At 43.8% G+C, this 18,018-nt stretch overlaps 1 protein-coding gene and 1 long non-coding RNA gene across 6 annotated transcripts in view; both read left to right on the forward strand.

The window, feature by feature from the left end:
* The window catches only part of LOC309369177 (uncharacterized protein), a 111,776-nt gene extending 108,084 nt beyond the window's left edge, over positions 1–3,692 (forward strand). For all 5 annotated transcript variants that reach the window (XM_081909931.1, XM_081909929.1, XM_081909930.1 and 2 more), the window contains one exon: positions 1,963–3,692. In XM_081909931.1, the coding sequence (XP_081766057.1) occupies positions 1,963–3,305 (1,343 nt within the window). In that variant the 3' untranslated portion in view covers positions 3,306–3,692. The remainder of the gene's footprint in view (positions 1–1,962) is intronic.
* Positions 3,693–7,723: 4,031 nt separating this feature from the next.
* LOC309369375 lies at positions 7,724–8,699 on the forward strand. The gene is made up of 2 exons (XR_014168061.1): positions 7,724–7,970; positions 8,215–8,699. It is a non-coding gene; the product is annotated as an uncharacterized lncRNA (long non-coding RNA).
* Positions 8,700–18,018: the final 9,319 nt, after the last annotated feature.

Genomic DNA, 18,018 nt, shown 5'->3' on the forward strand with positions numbered 1-18,018 from the left:
AAATTATTACAATCTTGAATTTTTACTTATATAAACCCGTTTTTTCATATTCTTTTAACCCATTACAGCTAGAAACCACTTAATTCCAATCCAACATTATTCTAACATTCATTAATTTTACAGTGTCTCTGTAAGTAGTCTTTAAATTTCTTCCAGTCTTCTTCCACTGACTCTTCTCCCTGATCTCGTATCCTGCCAGTCATTTCTGCTAGTTCCATGTAGTCCATCACCTTCATCTGCCATTCTTCCAAAGTGGGTAGATCTTGTGTCTTCCAATATTTTGCGATAAGTATTCTTGCTGCTGTTGTGGCATACATAAAGAAAGTTCTATCCTTCTTTAACACCGATTGGTCAACTATGCCCAGAAGAAAGGCCTCTAGTTTCTTCAAAGGGGTATATTTAAATACCTTTTTCAGTTCATTATATATCATCTCCCAGAAAGCTTTAATCCTTGGGCATGTCCACCAAAGATGAAAAAATGTGCCTTCATTTTCTCTACATTTCCAACATTTATTATCGGGCACATGATAAATTTTTGCAAGCTTGACTGGGGTCATGTACCACCTATAAATCATTTTCATAATATTCTCTCTTAAGGCATTACATGCCATAAACTTCATACCTGTGGTCCATAACTGTTCCCAGTCAGCAAACATGATATTATGTCCAACATCTTGTGCCCATTTAATCATAGCGGATTTAACCGTTTCATCCTGAGTGTTCCATTTCAACAGCAAGTTATACATCCTTGACAAATTCTTAATTTTGGGTTCTAGCAATTCTGTTTCTAATTTTGATTTTCCCACCTGGAAGCCAATTTTCTTGTCCAAATTATATGCCTCCATTATCTGATGGTAATGAAACCAGTCTCGCACTTTATCTTTTAATTTCTCGAAACTCTGCAGTTTCAATCTATCTCCTTCTTGTTCCAAAATTTCCCAATATTTCGGCCACTTGGCCTCCATACTGAGCCTTTTCAGAGCTTTCGCTTCCATCGGTGACAGCCACCAGATAATTTTCTTCTGTCACGTTCGCAGTCTCTCCATTTTCAATCGTCACTTGCTGTTGTGCACCTTTTCCTGCCTTTACCAGTCTGATTTTGTAGTAACTGAGTCTCCTTATACCTCTTCAAAAATTTGGAAAGGCCAGTTTTTGTGACATTTCCCCTAATCTTGCTTCTAATTTCTCCATAACTATAGCCTTGTTCACTTAATAGTACTATTTTACATTGCTTTATGGTTGACCAGTCAACTCTTTGTGCCATTTTAAAATTTTTATCATGTTCTGCAAACTCGCTAAATGAAAGAACACAAAAGAACCAACAACAACTTGATAGCAATCACATAACACACTGACAAAACAAAATTTAAAAAATCCTTCCAGTAGCACTTTAGAGACCAACAAAGTTTGCTGTTGGTATGAGCTTTCGTGTGCATGCACACTTCTTCAGATACCAGCTCCTACCAATAACAAACTTAGTTGCTCTCTAAGGTGCTACTGGAAGGATTTTTTTTATTTTGTTTCGGCTAAGAAAGATCAACACGGCTACCTACCTGTAACACTGACAAAAGTCAACCTAAGCAAGTTTGCTTCCTTTTTCTGGTTATTTGGCTATGGCTTTTTAATTTAATACAGATAATTGAACAAAGTTTGTTGCATTACATTCTTGATTAAATTATCTGTCCATTGCTAAATAATTTCACGATATTACTCCAAAAGAAGTGCTGTTATGAGCCGGTGTTATGAGCCATCAAACCTCTGAAATACACTTTCCCCCAAAGGCTTCTACAATTTTGGCCACTACTATATATCAAAAAAAGCAACATTCAACAACCCATCAGAATCTAATAATAAATATGTTGATTAATGACAAACAGCAAAGGTAATGAACACTCACCCAACTCCCTTCAGTTCTTCTTCATTTGTTCCTGAGGCTCTAATCCCTTTTTGTCTCAATTGCAGATTGTGACGAATTGGAAATCGAGAACAAAGGTGAACATGACAAAATCCCCAGAGAGGAGAAGCCACGGAAAAATTTGGAGTATGGAGACAGCTGCAGTCATAGCTCCCATTCCACATCCCATCAAAGAAATCTCATTGGAAAGAAACCCTATCAGTGCACGGAATGTGAAAAGAGCTTCAGGAAGAACGCCCATCTCACTAAGCATCAGAGAATTCATACAAGGGAGAAACCCTATCAGTGTGTGGAATGTGGAAAGAGCTTCAGGAACAGGTCCTCTCTCACTAAGCATCAGAGAATTCATACAGGGGAGAAACCCTATCAGTGTGTGGAATGTGGAAAGAGCTTCAATCAGAGGTGCTCTCTCACTGCACATCAAAGAATTCATACAGGGGAGAAACCCTATCAGTGTGTGGAATGCGGAAAGACCTTCAGTCTGAGCTCCTATCTCACTGTACATCAAAAAATTCATACTGGGGAGAAACCCTATGAGTGCATGGAATGTGGAAAGAGCTTCAGTTGTAGTGCATCTCTCGCTTCCCATCACAGCATTCATACAGGGGAGAAACCCTATCAGTGTGTGGAATGTGGAAAGAGCTTCAGTCACAGCCACAATCTCACTAAGCATCAGAAGATTCATACAGTAGAGAAACCCTATGAGTGTGTGGAATGTGGAAAGCACTTCAGAATGAGAGACACTCTCAATTCCCATCAAAGAATTCATACAGGGTACAAACCCTTTCAGTGCATAGAATGTGGAAAGAGCTTCAGTCAGAGCACCAATCTCAATTCCCATCAAAGAATTCATACAGGGGAGAAACCCTATCAGTGCGTGGAATGTGGAAAGAGCTTCAGTACGAGCTCAGATTTAACTAAGCATCAGAGAATTCATACAGGGGAGAAACCCTATCAGTGTGTGGAATGCGGAAAGAGCTTCAGTCGGAGAGACTCTCTCTTTTCCCATCAAAGAATTCATACAGGGGAGAAACCCTATCAGTGCATGGAATGTGGAAAGAGCTTCAGTCATAGCTCCCATCTCACTTCCCATCAAAAAATTCATACAGGGGAGAAACCCTATCAGTGCGTGGAATGTGGAAAGAGCTTTAGTCGGAGCCACTCTCTCACTTCCCATCACAGAATTCATACAGGGGAGAAACCATATCAATGTGTGGAATGTGGGAAGAACTTCACTGATAGCTCCCATCTCACTTCCCATCAAAAAATTCATACAGGGGAGAAACCCTATCAGTGTGTGGAATGTGGAAAGAGCTTTAGTCGGAGGTACTCTCTCACTTCCCATCAAAGAATCCATACAAAGGTTGGAAAAACCATTATACAGCTTTAGGAGATAGGCAAATCAGCACCTTTTAAACCAGGCCTTTGGCTGATTGACATGTGATGTCCTTTTAAAACGTGGTGGGGAGGGGGGGTTATAGATGTGTATTGTGTTTTTATATTGTGCTTTTATGTTGTAACTGTCCTTAGACCTGTGGGTGCAGGGATTAGGAGCCTACCCTTAGAGGCCGAGGGGTCTTTGCCCCCCAATAATATATTTGAAGGTGCCACACCCCCAGTTGATAGGCATTGACATTCCAATGGCATGCATGCATCATGTGATTTATTGTGCTATGCGGGCCTTACCTGATCCCACCACCAATATTTTATTCAATTCAGCACTACTGGGTCGAATATTATACAAATTAAATAAAGACATAAATCGCCTTCCTTTGCACATGTTCCAGCTTGTCAATATCCTTATTTATTATCATTTTTAATATTATGTGCCCTTCATCTGAAGATTTCACAATATAAACATACTAGATGAAAGCATGGCTTTCCCAAAAACAAATAAAGCCAGAGAAATCTCTCCTCCCCTTTCTTTGGATGGAGTTACAAACTTTGTTGATCAGGGGAGAACTGTTAAAATAGTGCGTCTTGATTTCAGTAAGGCTATTGACAAAGTGCCCCCATGAAATATTTACTTGGAAGCTGGTAATATGTGAGCTGAACAAGGTAACTGTTAGGTGGATTTGACTGACCAAACCCGAACAGTCTTCCTTCATGGGTCCTCATCATCCTGGGAAAAGTGACAAGAGGGCTGCTGCAGGGTTCTGTCCTGGGCCCGTTGTTGTTCAACGTCTATAAAAATGACTTGCATGAAGGAAGTGAGGGGGTGCTCATCCCATTTGCAGACGACACCAAATGGGGAGCGGAGGCCAATGTGGCAGAAGGCAGAATCAGATCAAGGGCAGGAATAGTACTACTTTATTCTGCCTTGGTCAGGCCCCACCTAGAATACTGGGTTCAGTTCTGGGCACCACAAGTTAAGTATCTTAAATTTTGGTTGCCTGGAGAAATCAAAAGGTGGGGAAACACAATCCATATTCCTTTTATAACATGTGGCCAATGTTTATTGAATACATGTATTTTTAATACTGTTGTACGAATCCACCCAGCACTCAGTAATTATTGTTAAACATTAAATATGGGGTGAAAATACCTCTGTGGGCGGGATCGACAAATAGGATAGCTTGAAGAACACACCAGCCCTGTGTGTACCTAGAGAGAACCTCTGTATATATAGGGATAGTAAGTTGTGATGGCAGTGAGTCACGCACGAGTGCAGTTCATTTATAAAGTTGGTTTTATTCCAAGAAAAGAACAGATTACCAGGAGCTCCTCTCCCGTGAGCTGGTTGCCATTACGATGATGACTCAACTAAGTTCTCAGTGTCACGTTTCATCCTACAAATGCAACGTGGGAGGAACCTTCTCTTCATACTCTGTGACAAATCACATCCTTTTTCCTGCTCTTGAATACTCAAAGGCTGGCCCGCCATTTCTGAGAGGCTATCAGTGGAGTTCGGCCTTTCACCTACATTCTGGGAGAGTCTTTCCATGACAACCTCCCCCCCTCTTTGCTCTGGGCCATCTTCCAACCCTGGCAACTGCTTGGAATCAGAAGCTTCCTGTATCCTGACATCAGTGTTTATATAGAGAAGAAATAAAAATGTCAACTAATACCAAGAAAGGACAGCCAAACCCAACACTCCTTACTTTAATGGCAAGATGCCGCTCCGTAGTGTTTGAGCTTCTTGTGGTGGTTTTTAAAAAAGAATAAGCAGAGTAAAAAGAACAGGACTTTGAAAGGGGGGAGCTGCTGAGCTGCCTGCTGCTGCCTGTGTACTAAAAATTTTGTGGACTGTGACTGGCTGACTTGACCTTGACACTTTGGAATAGTTACGGCTAATGGGGTAGATAAACCTGAGAAAAGCAAAGTTAAAGACAAAAGAGGCTCCAAAGACCAACCTTTGAAGAGTCAGTGATGCATATGTTAACAGAAATAAGAACAGATGTTAAAGGAACCCAGCAGAATGTACAGGAGCTAAAACAAGAATTTACAGATTTGAAATCAGGTTTTCAAGAGGTCAGGGAAGAAGTTGCTGGTCACGCAAAAAAGACTGATGGAATTGGAAACAGTGAGAGTACTTGATGTGGAGAGGACCCAACAGGAGGCGCTTAATGCAATTGCCTTCTTACAGATGAAGGAACGTGAGAACCAACTGAGAGTGAGAGGCACACCTCAATTGGAACAAGATAATCTTAAGGATTGGCTAATTGAGGAGTTTACAGCCTGCTGGGATCTGGAAAAAGATGAGTTAAGTTCCTGGATTGAGATGGCCTATAGGCCATCTAAGAAAGATTCAAAAGTGGTATATGACTGTATACTGGTTTTCAAGACAAAGGAACAGAGAGACAGGATTTTGAGCCTACATTACAAAAAAGTCTGAAGATAAAAGACAAGCCAATTGTTTTGTTCAAGGAGATTCCAAAACACTTTTTGAATTTAAGGAACAATTACGCGGACCTGGCTGGAGCTCTGAGAAGGAAGAATATCTTCTTCAGGTGGGAGTTCCCAGAGGTCCTCTCCTTCAAATTTCAAGGAAGGGAACAAAGAATTAAGACCGTTGGGGAAAAAATGAGGGTTTTTTGGGAAAAAACATTGAGGAACTTGGATTGGAAAGTCCACAGGCATCGGGGGCAGGTGCGGGGGCTCCCTAATATCACAAGATGGCACTGAAAATTTACTCTTGGAATGTTAACGGCTTGAACTCACGACAAAAAAGGAACCAAGTGTATCATGTGTTAGCAAAACAGAATTTGGATATAATTTGTCTGCAAGAAACTCATGTCACCAGATTACATAGAAAAATACTTCAGAATAAAAGACTTGGGACAGGAATTCATTTCATCGGACAAAGTGAAGAAAAGAGGAGTGGTCTTCTATTAAAGTAAAATGGAATCCTAGAATGTTTAAAGATGAGGAGGGGAGATATATTGCAGTAGAAGACAAGGCACAAGGCGAGAAATATTTGCTCTTGGGAATTTATGCACCAAATGATGGCAAAGCGGAATTTTTTAAGAATCTGGAAACAAGACTTCTGGATTATATGGATTACAAATTGATTTTGATGGGACATTTGAATGGTGTCGCATCAACGCTTATGGGTAGAACACAGAGACAGAAAGTTATGAATTCTGGCAGACTACCAAAGGTCTTTTTTGAAATGGTGGACAAATTTGATCTGTCAGATATATGGAGAGTGAGAAATCCAACAGAAAAAGCCTTCATATTCTATTCCGATGCAAATCAATCATTCTCAAGAAATGACTATTTATGGATATCCAGAGACATTGTTCCCAGAGTAACAAAGTTGAAATATGCCCAAAGACTTGCTCTGATCATAATGCTGTGTTTTTGGAAATGAAAATATTTCTGCAGGGATCCTTCAGATGGAGAATGAATGATGATTTGTTGAGGAATGAACAGACAACTGGGAAAGCCCAAAAGACTACTTTGAGATACGGACTAAGAAAATAGACAATATTTTGTCTCAATTAAAAGATAGCAGAATTTGAGATGTAACCCAAAGAACCTGCAGATCCAAAAGGAAATTAAAGCTTTACAGATTCAGTATTCCCAGAATATAAACCAGGAAATAGAATGGAAAATAAGGATGATGAGACAAAGGAATTTTGAATCTGCAAATACATGTGGAAAACTGCTTGCTTGGCAGTTAAAAAAGAGACAGAAATAAAGTACTACTACTAATATTGTATCAGAAGGAAAGTCTGTGGAGAGCCCTGCAGAGATAAGAAGATGCTTTCAGAAGTATTATAAACATCTGTATAAAAGTGGAAAAGAAGTTAAAGATAAAATTGAGCAATTTAAATGGATTGCAAAAAATTCCCTAAAATAAAAAGATCCTGCTTAATGGATTGATTACAAGACAAGAGGTTGAGAATGCAATAAATGAGATGCAGCTAGGCAAAGCACCAGGGCCAGATGGTTTGTCAAGAAAGTACTATAAGACCCTGAAAGATTGGCTTATTCAGCCAATGATGGACGTATGCAACAAGATATTAAGAGGGGACAAAGCACCTGAAACCTGGAAAGAAGCTTTTATAACCCTGATGCCAAAACCAGATCAAGATAGGTCCAACGTGAAAAATTATAGACCAATCTCACTACTCAAAGTGGATTACAAAATTTTTGCTAACCTTTTGGCCAATAGGTTGAAGAAGGTGCTAACAGATTATATTCACAAGGATCAGGCAGGATTTCTGCCTGGGAGACATATGAAAGATAATATTAGGAATATAATTGATGTGTTAGAAAGGTTGGATGTTTTTTAAAAAACTAAAGCGATATTGATGTTTATTCTGAGAAGGCCTTTGATAATGTTTCATGGAGTTTTATGAAAAGGAATTTAGAAAGTATTGAGGTTGGACAAGAATTTTTAAATGGTATTAATGCGATCTATTTTGAACAAAAAGCTAAAATTATAGTTAATAATGTGGTTTCAGAAGAAATTAGAATTGAGAAAGGAACCAGGCAAGAGTGCCCACTTTCCCTTCTGCTTTTTATTTCAGTCCTGGAGGTTTTGCGAAATATGCTAAGAAAAGAGGAGGAGGTTAAAGGAATAACAGTAGGCTCTAAACAATATATAGTGGTACCTCAGGTTAAGTACTTAATTCGTTCCAGAGGTCCGTACTTAATCTGAAACTGTTCTTAACCTGAAGCACCACTTTAGCTAATGGGGCCTCCTGCTGCTGCCACACCGCCGGAGCAGAATTTCTGTTCTCATCCTGAAGCAAAGTTCTTAACCTGAAGCACTATTTCTGGGTTGGTGGAGTCTGTAACCTGAAGCGAATGTAACCTGAAGCGTATGTAACCCGAGGTACCACTGTAAGTTAAAAGCCTTTGCTGATGATCTGGTGTTAACTTTAGAAGACCCAGACTCCAGTGCAGTGAAAGCACTGGAGCTGATTCAGGAGTTCGGACAAGTAGCAGAATTCAAGTTAGATAAGAGCAAAACCAAAGTGTTGGGGGGAAAACTTAGATAATGAGGAGAGAAAAATCCTTCAGGAAAGATAGGCCTTGTTTTTGTGAAGAAAGTGAAATATTTGGGTGTGAATTTATCAGTGAAAAATTTGAGTTTATATAAAGATAATTATGAGAAACCAAGGAATGAAATTAAGAGAGAACTTGAGATCTGGTCAAATTTAAAATTGTCATTAATGGGCCGAATATCAGTGGTTAAGATGAACGTGTTGCCAAAGATGTTTTTATTCCAAGCTTTACCAATTATTGACAGTGTTAGACGTTTTAAAGAATGGCAGAAAGCATTGTCTAAATTTATCTGGCAGGGGAAAAACCCCAGAATTATATAAAATATTAACAGAAGCAAAAGAGAGTGGGGGATTTTCCCTGCCAGATTTGAAGATTTATTTTGAGGCAGCAGCTTTCTGCTGGATTACGGAATGGATTCAAATAGCTAATGTTGATGTGTTAGATTTGGAACGATTTGACAGTGTATTTGGTTGGCATGCATACTTATGGGATGACAAGATATTGGCTCATAAAGGTTTTAAAAATCATGTAATTAGAAAATCTTTATATAATTGTGATGGGATGATGAGCTGCTTGTGCGTAAAATGCAAGTCCCTCAGAGTTTGATCAGGTTTTCAAACCTCTGCCTGTGACGGAGCCCCTCCAGCATGGCTGCGTCAATCGCTAGTAGAATCCGAAAGTGGTTGCTTTCGGAATCGTTTCCAACATAAAAGCTCTTTAACGGAAACACGTCTTCTGGACTCTCGGCGTGACAGTTTCCGGCGAGGAGTGGGTGTGGGTGTCCCTATAGGAGGTCTTGAGACCTCCCCACTGTTTTCGCTGGAAGCGTCTCTGAGCCATCCCTCTGACTCACTTTCCCTTGGAGTTCTTGCTCGCCCTCTACTGGTTCCCTCTTCCGCTGCTACTTCTCTCTCAACCTCAATGAGCCTTTGCACCTCCGGTTCTTCCGATGGCAGTTCCCTGACATCCACCTCCCCTCCAGGGCCCCCTTCACCCCCTCCCGTCTCCTCCCCTACGGGCGGTGAGGAGGTAAAACCCCTGAAAGAACCTCCCTCATCTTCCGAAGTCTCGAACACTTCCCTCCACTTGTTGCTGTCCCTGGTCTCTCGGTACTCTTCGTCATCGGAGTCCACTCCCTCTTCCAACTCCGACTCCGCGAACCCTTCCAGTTCCTCTTCCTCGTCGGTGGTGCCGAAATACTCCCTCCTAAACCTTGCTACCGGCTGAGGTTTCCTCGGGAATCTTTGGTGGAACGTTTCTATTAAAACCTCGTCATTGACTTCCTCTGCAGTCACCCAGGTGTTTTCTGACTCCGGTTCCCCTTTCCACGCCACCAAATACTCCACCTGATTTCCCTTCCACCTGGAATCGAGGATTTCCGCTACATGGTTGCGGCGTTCCCTCTCTTCCAAGGCTGGTCCCCTGACGTGCTCCCCTTCACGTCCCCCCCTGTATGGTGACAGTAACGACCTGTGGAACACTGGGTGCAATTTCATGTGGTTGGGTAACCGGAGTTTGAAAGCCACCGGGTTGACCTGCTGAATGACCTCAAAGGGTCCCAATCTTCTGGGCCTCAATTTCTTACAACCCCCTTTGAACGGCAACCCTTGGGTTGACAGCCACACTTGATCCCCCATCCTTATGGTTTCACCTTCCCTTCTGTTCTTGTCTGCCTGCTTCTTATATTGTGCCTTGGCCCTTTCTAAGTTGAGCTGGAGCTGATGATGGATCGCTTCCATCTCTTCTACAAAATGTTCAGCCGCTGGGACGCTCCATCTCTCCCCTCCTTCCCCTGGAAATGCCCTGGGGTGACACCCGTAATTAGCCAAAAAGGGGCTCATCCCTGTGGACACATTCTCCGCATTATTGTAGGCAAATTCTGCCAGCGCCAACTTTTCGACCCAATCATTCTCTCTGTCATTGACATAACACCTCAGATATTGTTGAAGAATGCCATTTGCTCTTTCCGCCTGCCCGTTGGTTTCAGGGTGCCGGGCAGTTGAAAAATTGACTTCCACGTGCAGCAAGCTCATGAGGGAATTCCACAATTTAGGGGATTCTACAGAGAATACTATCTTCTGGGCCACCCCCCCCCCCAAATTCCAAGGGCTGTGAAATTCCCCAGAGCCTCCCCTCTGCTGATCTTCCCACCTGTGTGGTTCTGCCCCTGTGAGGTCTTTCAGCCATGTGAGGCCGAAGTTATTTAGGGCTTAAAACACTAAAGTGAGTTCTAGAAAGTGAGTGCTATAAAATGCAGCTCTTAGAACAGGGCCTATGTGAAGGCCAGAAAAAATGGAGGAAAAGCAGGTTTCCCCCCAAAGCAGTTTTTAGAAGTCCATGAGAAAAATGACAAAAAGGAAGAGGAAGAGAAAATGGAAAATGATAGCAGTAGTTCAGAAAATGAGATAGAATAAACTGCATGTACATGTTGTGCCTTCTGTTTCCTTTTTTTTAAAAGCACTACTCAAAGGGTAGACCTTCTACGGAGCTTAAATATTGAGGTGGACCTTTGCTTTATTTGCTGTTGGTGCTAAGGGGCAAATCTGAATATTTTTTATCTTGATGGTTTCTTGCCTTTTGCTCTCCTGGGCAGCCCCGTTGCCACTGCGGAGCGCTCCTTCGGCTCACTGGGTCTGGCCTGGTGAATGGGGCTTGGGCTACAGGGTGGTTTGGCAGGGCACATCCCATCCCACGAGTATTTTAACCATAGGACCACAGAACTGGATGGTTGGAAGGGACCCTCAAGGGTCCTCTAGACCAACCCCTCCAGTGCAGGAATCACAGCACAAGCATCTCTCCATCTTCCCTGTGAACAGCCCTTCAGATACAACAGAATAGCAGAACCCTTCACAGAGATGGAAGGTGTGAGAAGTTACTTACGTGGTCTTACAATGAGACAAGGAGACACCGAGGTAAGGTCTATCACTTCCCTTTTATTATAACGCGTTTGCAAAGGCGGGCTCCTCGTCCTGGGTGGTACGAAGAGCTCCGAGCAATGTACAGGCAAGAATATATATCCCTATCGCTGCCGCCCCTCGTCCGAGGCTTGGCTTACAATCTACCTAATCATCATAAGACATGGTACTAATACATCAACCATTCTACACTCTCTAAACCTAACCTTATCTTGTCGACGTGGCTCCCCTGCAGCCGAACCCAACGCTGGAATTTACAACAACCCAACGCTGGAATTTACAACTGAGTTCGAGGCACACCTTGTTTTACTCCTTCTCACAAAGGGAACCAGCAGGGCCATCTAGTCCAGCCCAAGATTGAAACCACAACCTGGAGATTAAGAGTCTCATGCTTTACTGACTGAGGTATATCGAAGCTCAGCATTTTTTCCTCATTTTTGTGCCAGGTTACGCTTGTTAGGATATAGTTCCATTCCACCTTACAAGGGTACAGGCATGACGTTTGTGTGTCACATGCCTGTTTACTCCCAGCATTGCTGGGAACTTCCGTCCTATGTAGCTTCTGTGTTACGGCTTTTTCGCTGGACACGAAGGCAAGCAGTCATGGTTTCCTTTGTTCCTGGACTACGCTGAATAAATGCTGTACATTTTTGCTTGCACATATTCCTCTGTCCGCCTCTTTCATTGTGGATGATTTATACACTCTGCTGACAGAGTGTGCACAAGTCTTGGGACATAACTGAGTCTCGTGTCGCTAACTGATTGATGCTGTTCCATGGGAGACCGGTGATTGTCCGGAGCAAGCTGGGGACCTGCCTGATCCCCCGTTTCCCTGGCAGTATCCCAACAAAGCTAGGCCATTTTGCTTGGACAATTTAAGACCAGGAGTGACTTGTCAGATTTTAGCTGGCCCACATGCATCTGAAACTACAGAACATGGAGGCTGTCTTGAACCCCATATATCTATATATATTCCCATGTAGTGTGAGCGCTGCTGCTTTGCATGCAGTAGATCGATCCCAGGTTCAATCCTCAATATCTTCAGGTAGAGCTGGGAATGTCCCCTGTCTGAAACCCTCACCACTGCCGGTCACTGTAGACAATAAACTCAGCTTCCTGTGTTCCATAAGCTGCTACTAGTATATCCTATCCAGTGCTTTAACAGAGAAGTATCTCATATAATTTATGTAAGATGATCCTTCCCCCCCCCCTGTGTTTATTTTCCTTTAATCTCTTGTGAAAGGAAAGCACCTCTGAACAATAATATGCTTTCCCTTGGATATGTTCCAGCTAGTTCTGCAATCTGATATTGTGTGTGTAATTATTGTGGGTCAAAGGAACACAAGCAAAATTGGCTTGGATCACAGTGGGCAGTGCAACAAAAGCCCTGCTAGTGCTTAGAATGAAAAAGTCACACTGATCTGTCCTCTTTGTGCCAAAAAATGGCCTGATGTGTTGCACTGCTATACCAGCTGACAATTCCTTCTGGATCTTTGGCTTTTGTTTATAACAATGATGCTTCCTAATTCTGTTGTTTTCTGTGCAGATCACGTTAGCTAGTTCTTGCTGCATAGCATCACTTGCTTATAGATTTCTTTCTCTTTTACACATGCATACATTAACACACACACCAGGTTAAGGGGGGGGGAACCCCTTTCTGTCTGTTGCCAGATTTAGGCTTTATCTATAATTTCTGGCTCTTCTGTGAGCCTCTTGGATGGTTTTTAATTTTTGCAGTCATTTAGGGGTTTTTTTTTTTAAAAAATCTGAATTTAAAAAGAAATCAACATTGCTAAAAACAAGGTGTTACATTAAGATAATTTGTCTTAAAAAACAAGAAAAAACAAAACATGGTGTTGTATATATAAGTGCATTGTTAATTAATGAGCAACTAAAGAAGTTTATGTTTCCAGTTTTCCTTTCCCAAGCAGAGATAATGTGTAAGTGTGGTGTCAGCTCCCTAAAAAAAGGGAGAACCTTTCCTTAAAAAGTCAACAACTTTGGTGGTTCCCTCCCCCTTAAAAAAGGTCATGAACTCTGGGGAACGGGGGGAGGGGCGCCAGAGGGATCTTTGCACCATGGCACCAGATTTGCTTAAGATGGCTCTGCGTATACCCCCACCCAAAATTATTTCTTCTCTGCCTTTTGTCAATTGTATTCCTAATATTCTTCCTTCATCATCTTTAGATAGGATTTTTGCATCTATCTTTTGGTGTATATATATATATAACTGTCAGGGGTTCAGGGAGAGAGGCGCAGATGAGGGAGGAGACAGAGAGCGAGGGGGAAGGATCCCAGGGCGACGAGGAAGAGGATGACAATAACCCGAGGTTGTCCATGAGTCCGTCCAGTGAATCGGAGGACTCCCAAAAGGGAGCCCCCCTGGTCAGGCCAAGGGGAGCCAGAGGGGGAAGCAGTCAGGAGCAGGGCAACGAAGGGGGAACCCCCAGTGGGAGTTGGAGATCGGGACTGGCTTCTCCGCCGGAACGGAGTGAAGGGGGTGGAGTTACCAGTGTGTCAGAGGGAGCAGAGCAGGAAGCAGAGAGGGGAAGGAGATCGGGGCAAGACGTCCTGCCGGAAGGGGCGGAGAGTAGTACCGGGAGCAGTGTAACTGTCGAAAGGAAGGTCAGAAGCAACGTATGCACGCCAAGTTCAAATGTGGAGGCACGCGGAGAGCTAATAGGACCAGTGGTCAGGGAAGATGGGAGTTGTAGCTCAACAACACCTGAAGGCTGATGCGTGGAGCTGGTACATACCAGGTTTCCCTGCCCCTTTGAGCCACTGGGAGCCAGCTAGGAGCGCCCATCATACACCCCCCCCCCAGCTGGCTCCCAGTGGCTCAAAGGGGCAGGGAGGAAATCCCTCTGTCAAGTCACGGCTCTTGCGTCCCTCCAGCTACTCACTCAGGAAGCCAGCAAACCTTCAATGTGGCATTCCCAAAGTAAAGGAAGGATCAGACTCTGATTAATAACACACAGAGGCTTCAATCAGCAAGACTCCGGGAGGAGTGCATATAATAATAATTCCTCTCCACTCCTTGGCCCAGGTCGTTTTATTCACAAAAGAACTTTTTACACAGTGTACGTAAAAACCAATCAGAGTTCCTCTGAGCATTTCACAAAAACAAAACCCATGTGGGGACAAAGTTAAAGTTAAAACTACAAAGAGCTAATTTCCTACTTGAGCATCCATATGCAATTCAGAGTAAATAAAAGAGGAAGCGAAGAGGAATGCTTTTAGGAAGGTCATTGTCAGGGAACTGCCATCGGCTCAGAGGCGAGAAATAGAAGGGCAGTTGTGTTACAGGCAGCCTCCGAAAATCTTGTGAAGCAGTTCCTCTTCTGGGGAGGAGGAACGCCCCACCTCCCGTGGGGAAGAGGGGCAAGAATCAGAGGATGCTGGAGGGAGCCTTAACACCACTCCTGGGCAAGCCGGACAGGACGTGTTAACGGAGAAATCCGAGGGCTCCCTTGGACAAAAAACAAAGACACCAACCAGGATTACTCGGAGCAAAACAGCAGCCTGTGGGCTTGGCCTTTATTGAACTGTTGCAACAGGGTGCTCCCCTCACTTGCAGGAGAGGGGAGGGACCCAGAAAAATGGTGTGCAAGGCCTTATAAAGACTTTTGAAATTGCCACCCTGTAGATCAAGACCACCCCCAGAAACATCATACATACATCACAGAAGGGGTGTAACCTAAGACCACCCCTCAGATACATCACACCTACATCACAGAAAAGGCGGTCTAAACAGAAATTTGAATGTTGTTTTTCTCCTGTTGTTGTTTATCTCCTGTCTGGCAGGTTACTTGATTGGATTTCGTGGGTAGCCTGGCCAGTCTTTTGTAATGATAAATATTTAGTTCCTGGGCCAGGTCACAGGCTCACACCCTATTCAAACACAGACATACCCTTAAGACAGGATTTGTGAAGGAAAAGACGATGGGGAGGCTTTTCCAGTTTGACCTTGCAGAGAAAAGATTTGCTCAGTTTAGGAATCAAAATGGTTCCCGGTTGGCCTTCCTGTGCTGATCTATGCATGTGTTTGGTTGGTACACTTTGTTGAATGGTTTCTTTAAATGTAAAGGTTCATCATTGTTCCACCCGATGTGTATGTCTTTAAGGGGCCAGAGCAAGGGCCAGAACAAAATAACGAGACCCAGCTTTACAGCTGTGAAACATAGCAGGTGCTGCTGAGTTGTACTGATTAAGGTGTGTCAGCATTTGGGTGTAGTATATAAGGAGCAGCACCTAGCTCTCCCATTACCCTGGGGGATGGGTTGGTGGTTGGATCATGTTTGTTTGTTAATGAATTTAGTGTAAAAGGAGTTTTTGTTTTTGGAATTAAAACCTTGTTTAAGTTATTTTTTAGTCCCTTTGTGCTGATCCCGGGGGGAAGGTTACCGTAGGCGAAGTCAAAGTCTGGTCCTGGGTCACTAGCCTGGAATCAGTCCACAAGGAGCGGGGCGGGGTCCGAAACAGGAAGCCGGGTGGGGACAGGAGCACTGAAGAGTCAGGTCTGGGTCCGGGCAGGAACAGGACCTCAACAACGACGTTGCCCCCACAACCTGGGACCGGGCTGACTGGCCTTTATCTGTTCTGAGGCCAGGGGCGGCTCCGGCCCCCAGGAGCCCCACCTCTCTTGGCCTTAAGGCGAGCACTCCTCCTGGGAGCAACCAGTTCCCTTCGCCTCTCTGCCCTGAGTCTCTGCAGTTCAGGAGAGGCTAAAGGGTTACTGGGTCCAGGGGGAGACTCACCTTCAGGCACTGAGTCCTCAACCACCTCTGGAGCCAGAGTGGGATCACCTGGTGCCTGCTCCTGAGGATCTAACACAGGTGCAGGCACTTCAGAATCCAAGCCCTGCCCCAATTCAGCCGGCCCTGGAGGCGGGGACTCCTGTGCAGGCTGGGATTCCTCTGGTTCAGCCTCTGAATCGGAATCCCAGGCCATCACACCCTTTTTTAATGCCTGGTCTCCCCAGCAAGCTCTCTGCAGCACTACCATACTGCAATTAGCCAACACACTTATGAACATTACCATATATCTAAGACCATAAAATTCCTATCACAGTGGGAAACACCCCCTTGCCCTCCTTCATCCTGCGCAGTAGTCTAAGGCACAAAGAGGGAAGGCGAAGGCTGGGGGTAATGAAACTCTTGTGTTGGGGGAGGTCCAAAGAAAGACCACTCCTGAATTCTGCTAGCAATTGAGCCAGACATGAGCTTTGGGGCTCTTCACTGTAAATAGTTTGCACCAAATAAAGCCTGTCAAATACAGGTTGGAGTCCTTCCTGGTTACTCTTGAGGAACCGCAACGGCCATCTGACAGTCCTAAACAGGAGTAAACAGGAGAGGCGGGATTTACCATCTCCTTGTGAACTCTCTTCCTGGCCCCTAAGATCTCTCTAAAGATTAAACTACATCAAAGTAACCTACTATCTTCATGTACTGAGGATGCCCAGCGAAGCAACTGGCAACTGGGCTGTGTATGTGTCTTGTCAAGCGAGAGTAAGAGGACAGGGAAGCAGAGGCATGGAATGATCAGAAATCATATCAAAATGTCTCAAACCCAGTCAACGCAATGCTTTCATTGCTGACACAAATGGCTTGCTCCATATTTTTTATAATTCCTCATAGCAATCCCACCTGATCACTACATAAGAACGCTGAGGGAGTGAGGGGGCGGAGCCTCGCGGGCAGGAAGGAGCAAGCGGTCAGGCGCCTGGGACTGCGCACATTTCCTGCACCACTTCCAGGTCATGTGGCCAGCATGACTAAGCCACTTCTGGCGAACCAGAGCAGCGCATGGAAACACCGTTTACCTTCCTGCTGGAGCGGTACTGTGGCGATCACACAGGGCCCCCAGACGTTTGACGGTCTATTGACCCTGTGCCACCACTGTGATTGCTTTCTTCGCTGCCACCACCCGGTTCTCACGGGGACACACGGAGTCCAGACAGTTGTTAACACAAACAAATAACCAAGTTTATTTGTAAATGCAGGAACAAGCTTATGGTTTCAGTTTATTTTTCTCTTGTCAGTTTCTTAATCTTAGTTCCTAACAACTCCAAACTGATTATTCCAACTATCTGACTCAACCTAACAATTCCTCTCACTCTCTCACAATACAACTCGACCAACCCACACCTAAGCCTCCCTCTTCCTTCTTCAACTCCCAAACCTCAACTGACTTTGAAAACCTCCCACTCTATCTTTTACTCCCCCCTTGCATTCTCACTGGCCAATCACATCACACCCATTTTCACCCTTTCCTATGACCCATCCTAGGAGGCAAACGCCACATGTACCTATTTATCTACTTGCACGTTGACATGCTTTCAGACTGCTAGAGTGGCAGGAGCAGGTTGCCTTGGTCAGACCCCACCTAGAATACCTAGAATACTGCGTTCAATTCTGGGCAGCGCAATTTAAGTATCTTAAATTTTGTTTCCCTGGGGAAATCAAGTGTGTGTGGGAAAACAATCCGTATTCCTTTTATAACACGTGACCAATGTTTACTGAGTACAAAAATTGTTAAGACTGTTGCAGGAATCCACCTAGCACTCATGGGAAAAGGTGGCGTGATCTTTTAGAGTAATCAAATTAAACTTTAACACATGGCATGATTCTGCAATTCCACAAGGACAAGCTATTTGTTTACTGTTGTAACCATTGCTTTCTTTAAAATTATCTTTTGAACCATGAAAATAAAGAAAAGCAATATTTTTTA

This window comes from Podarcis melisellensis, assembly GCF_964234715.1.
Source record: "Podarcis melisellensis genome assembly, chromosome: 4".
Taxonomy (NCBI): Eukaryota; Metazoa; Chordata; class Lepidosauria; order Squamata; family Lacertidae; genus Podarcis; species Podarcis melisellensis.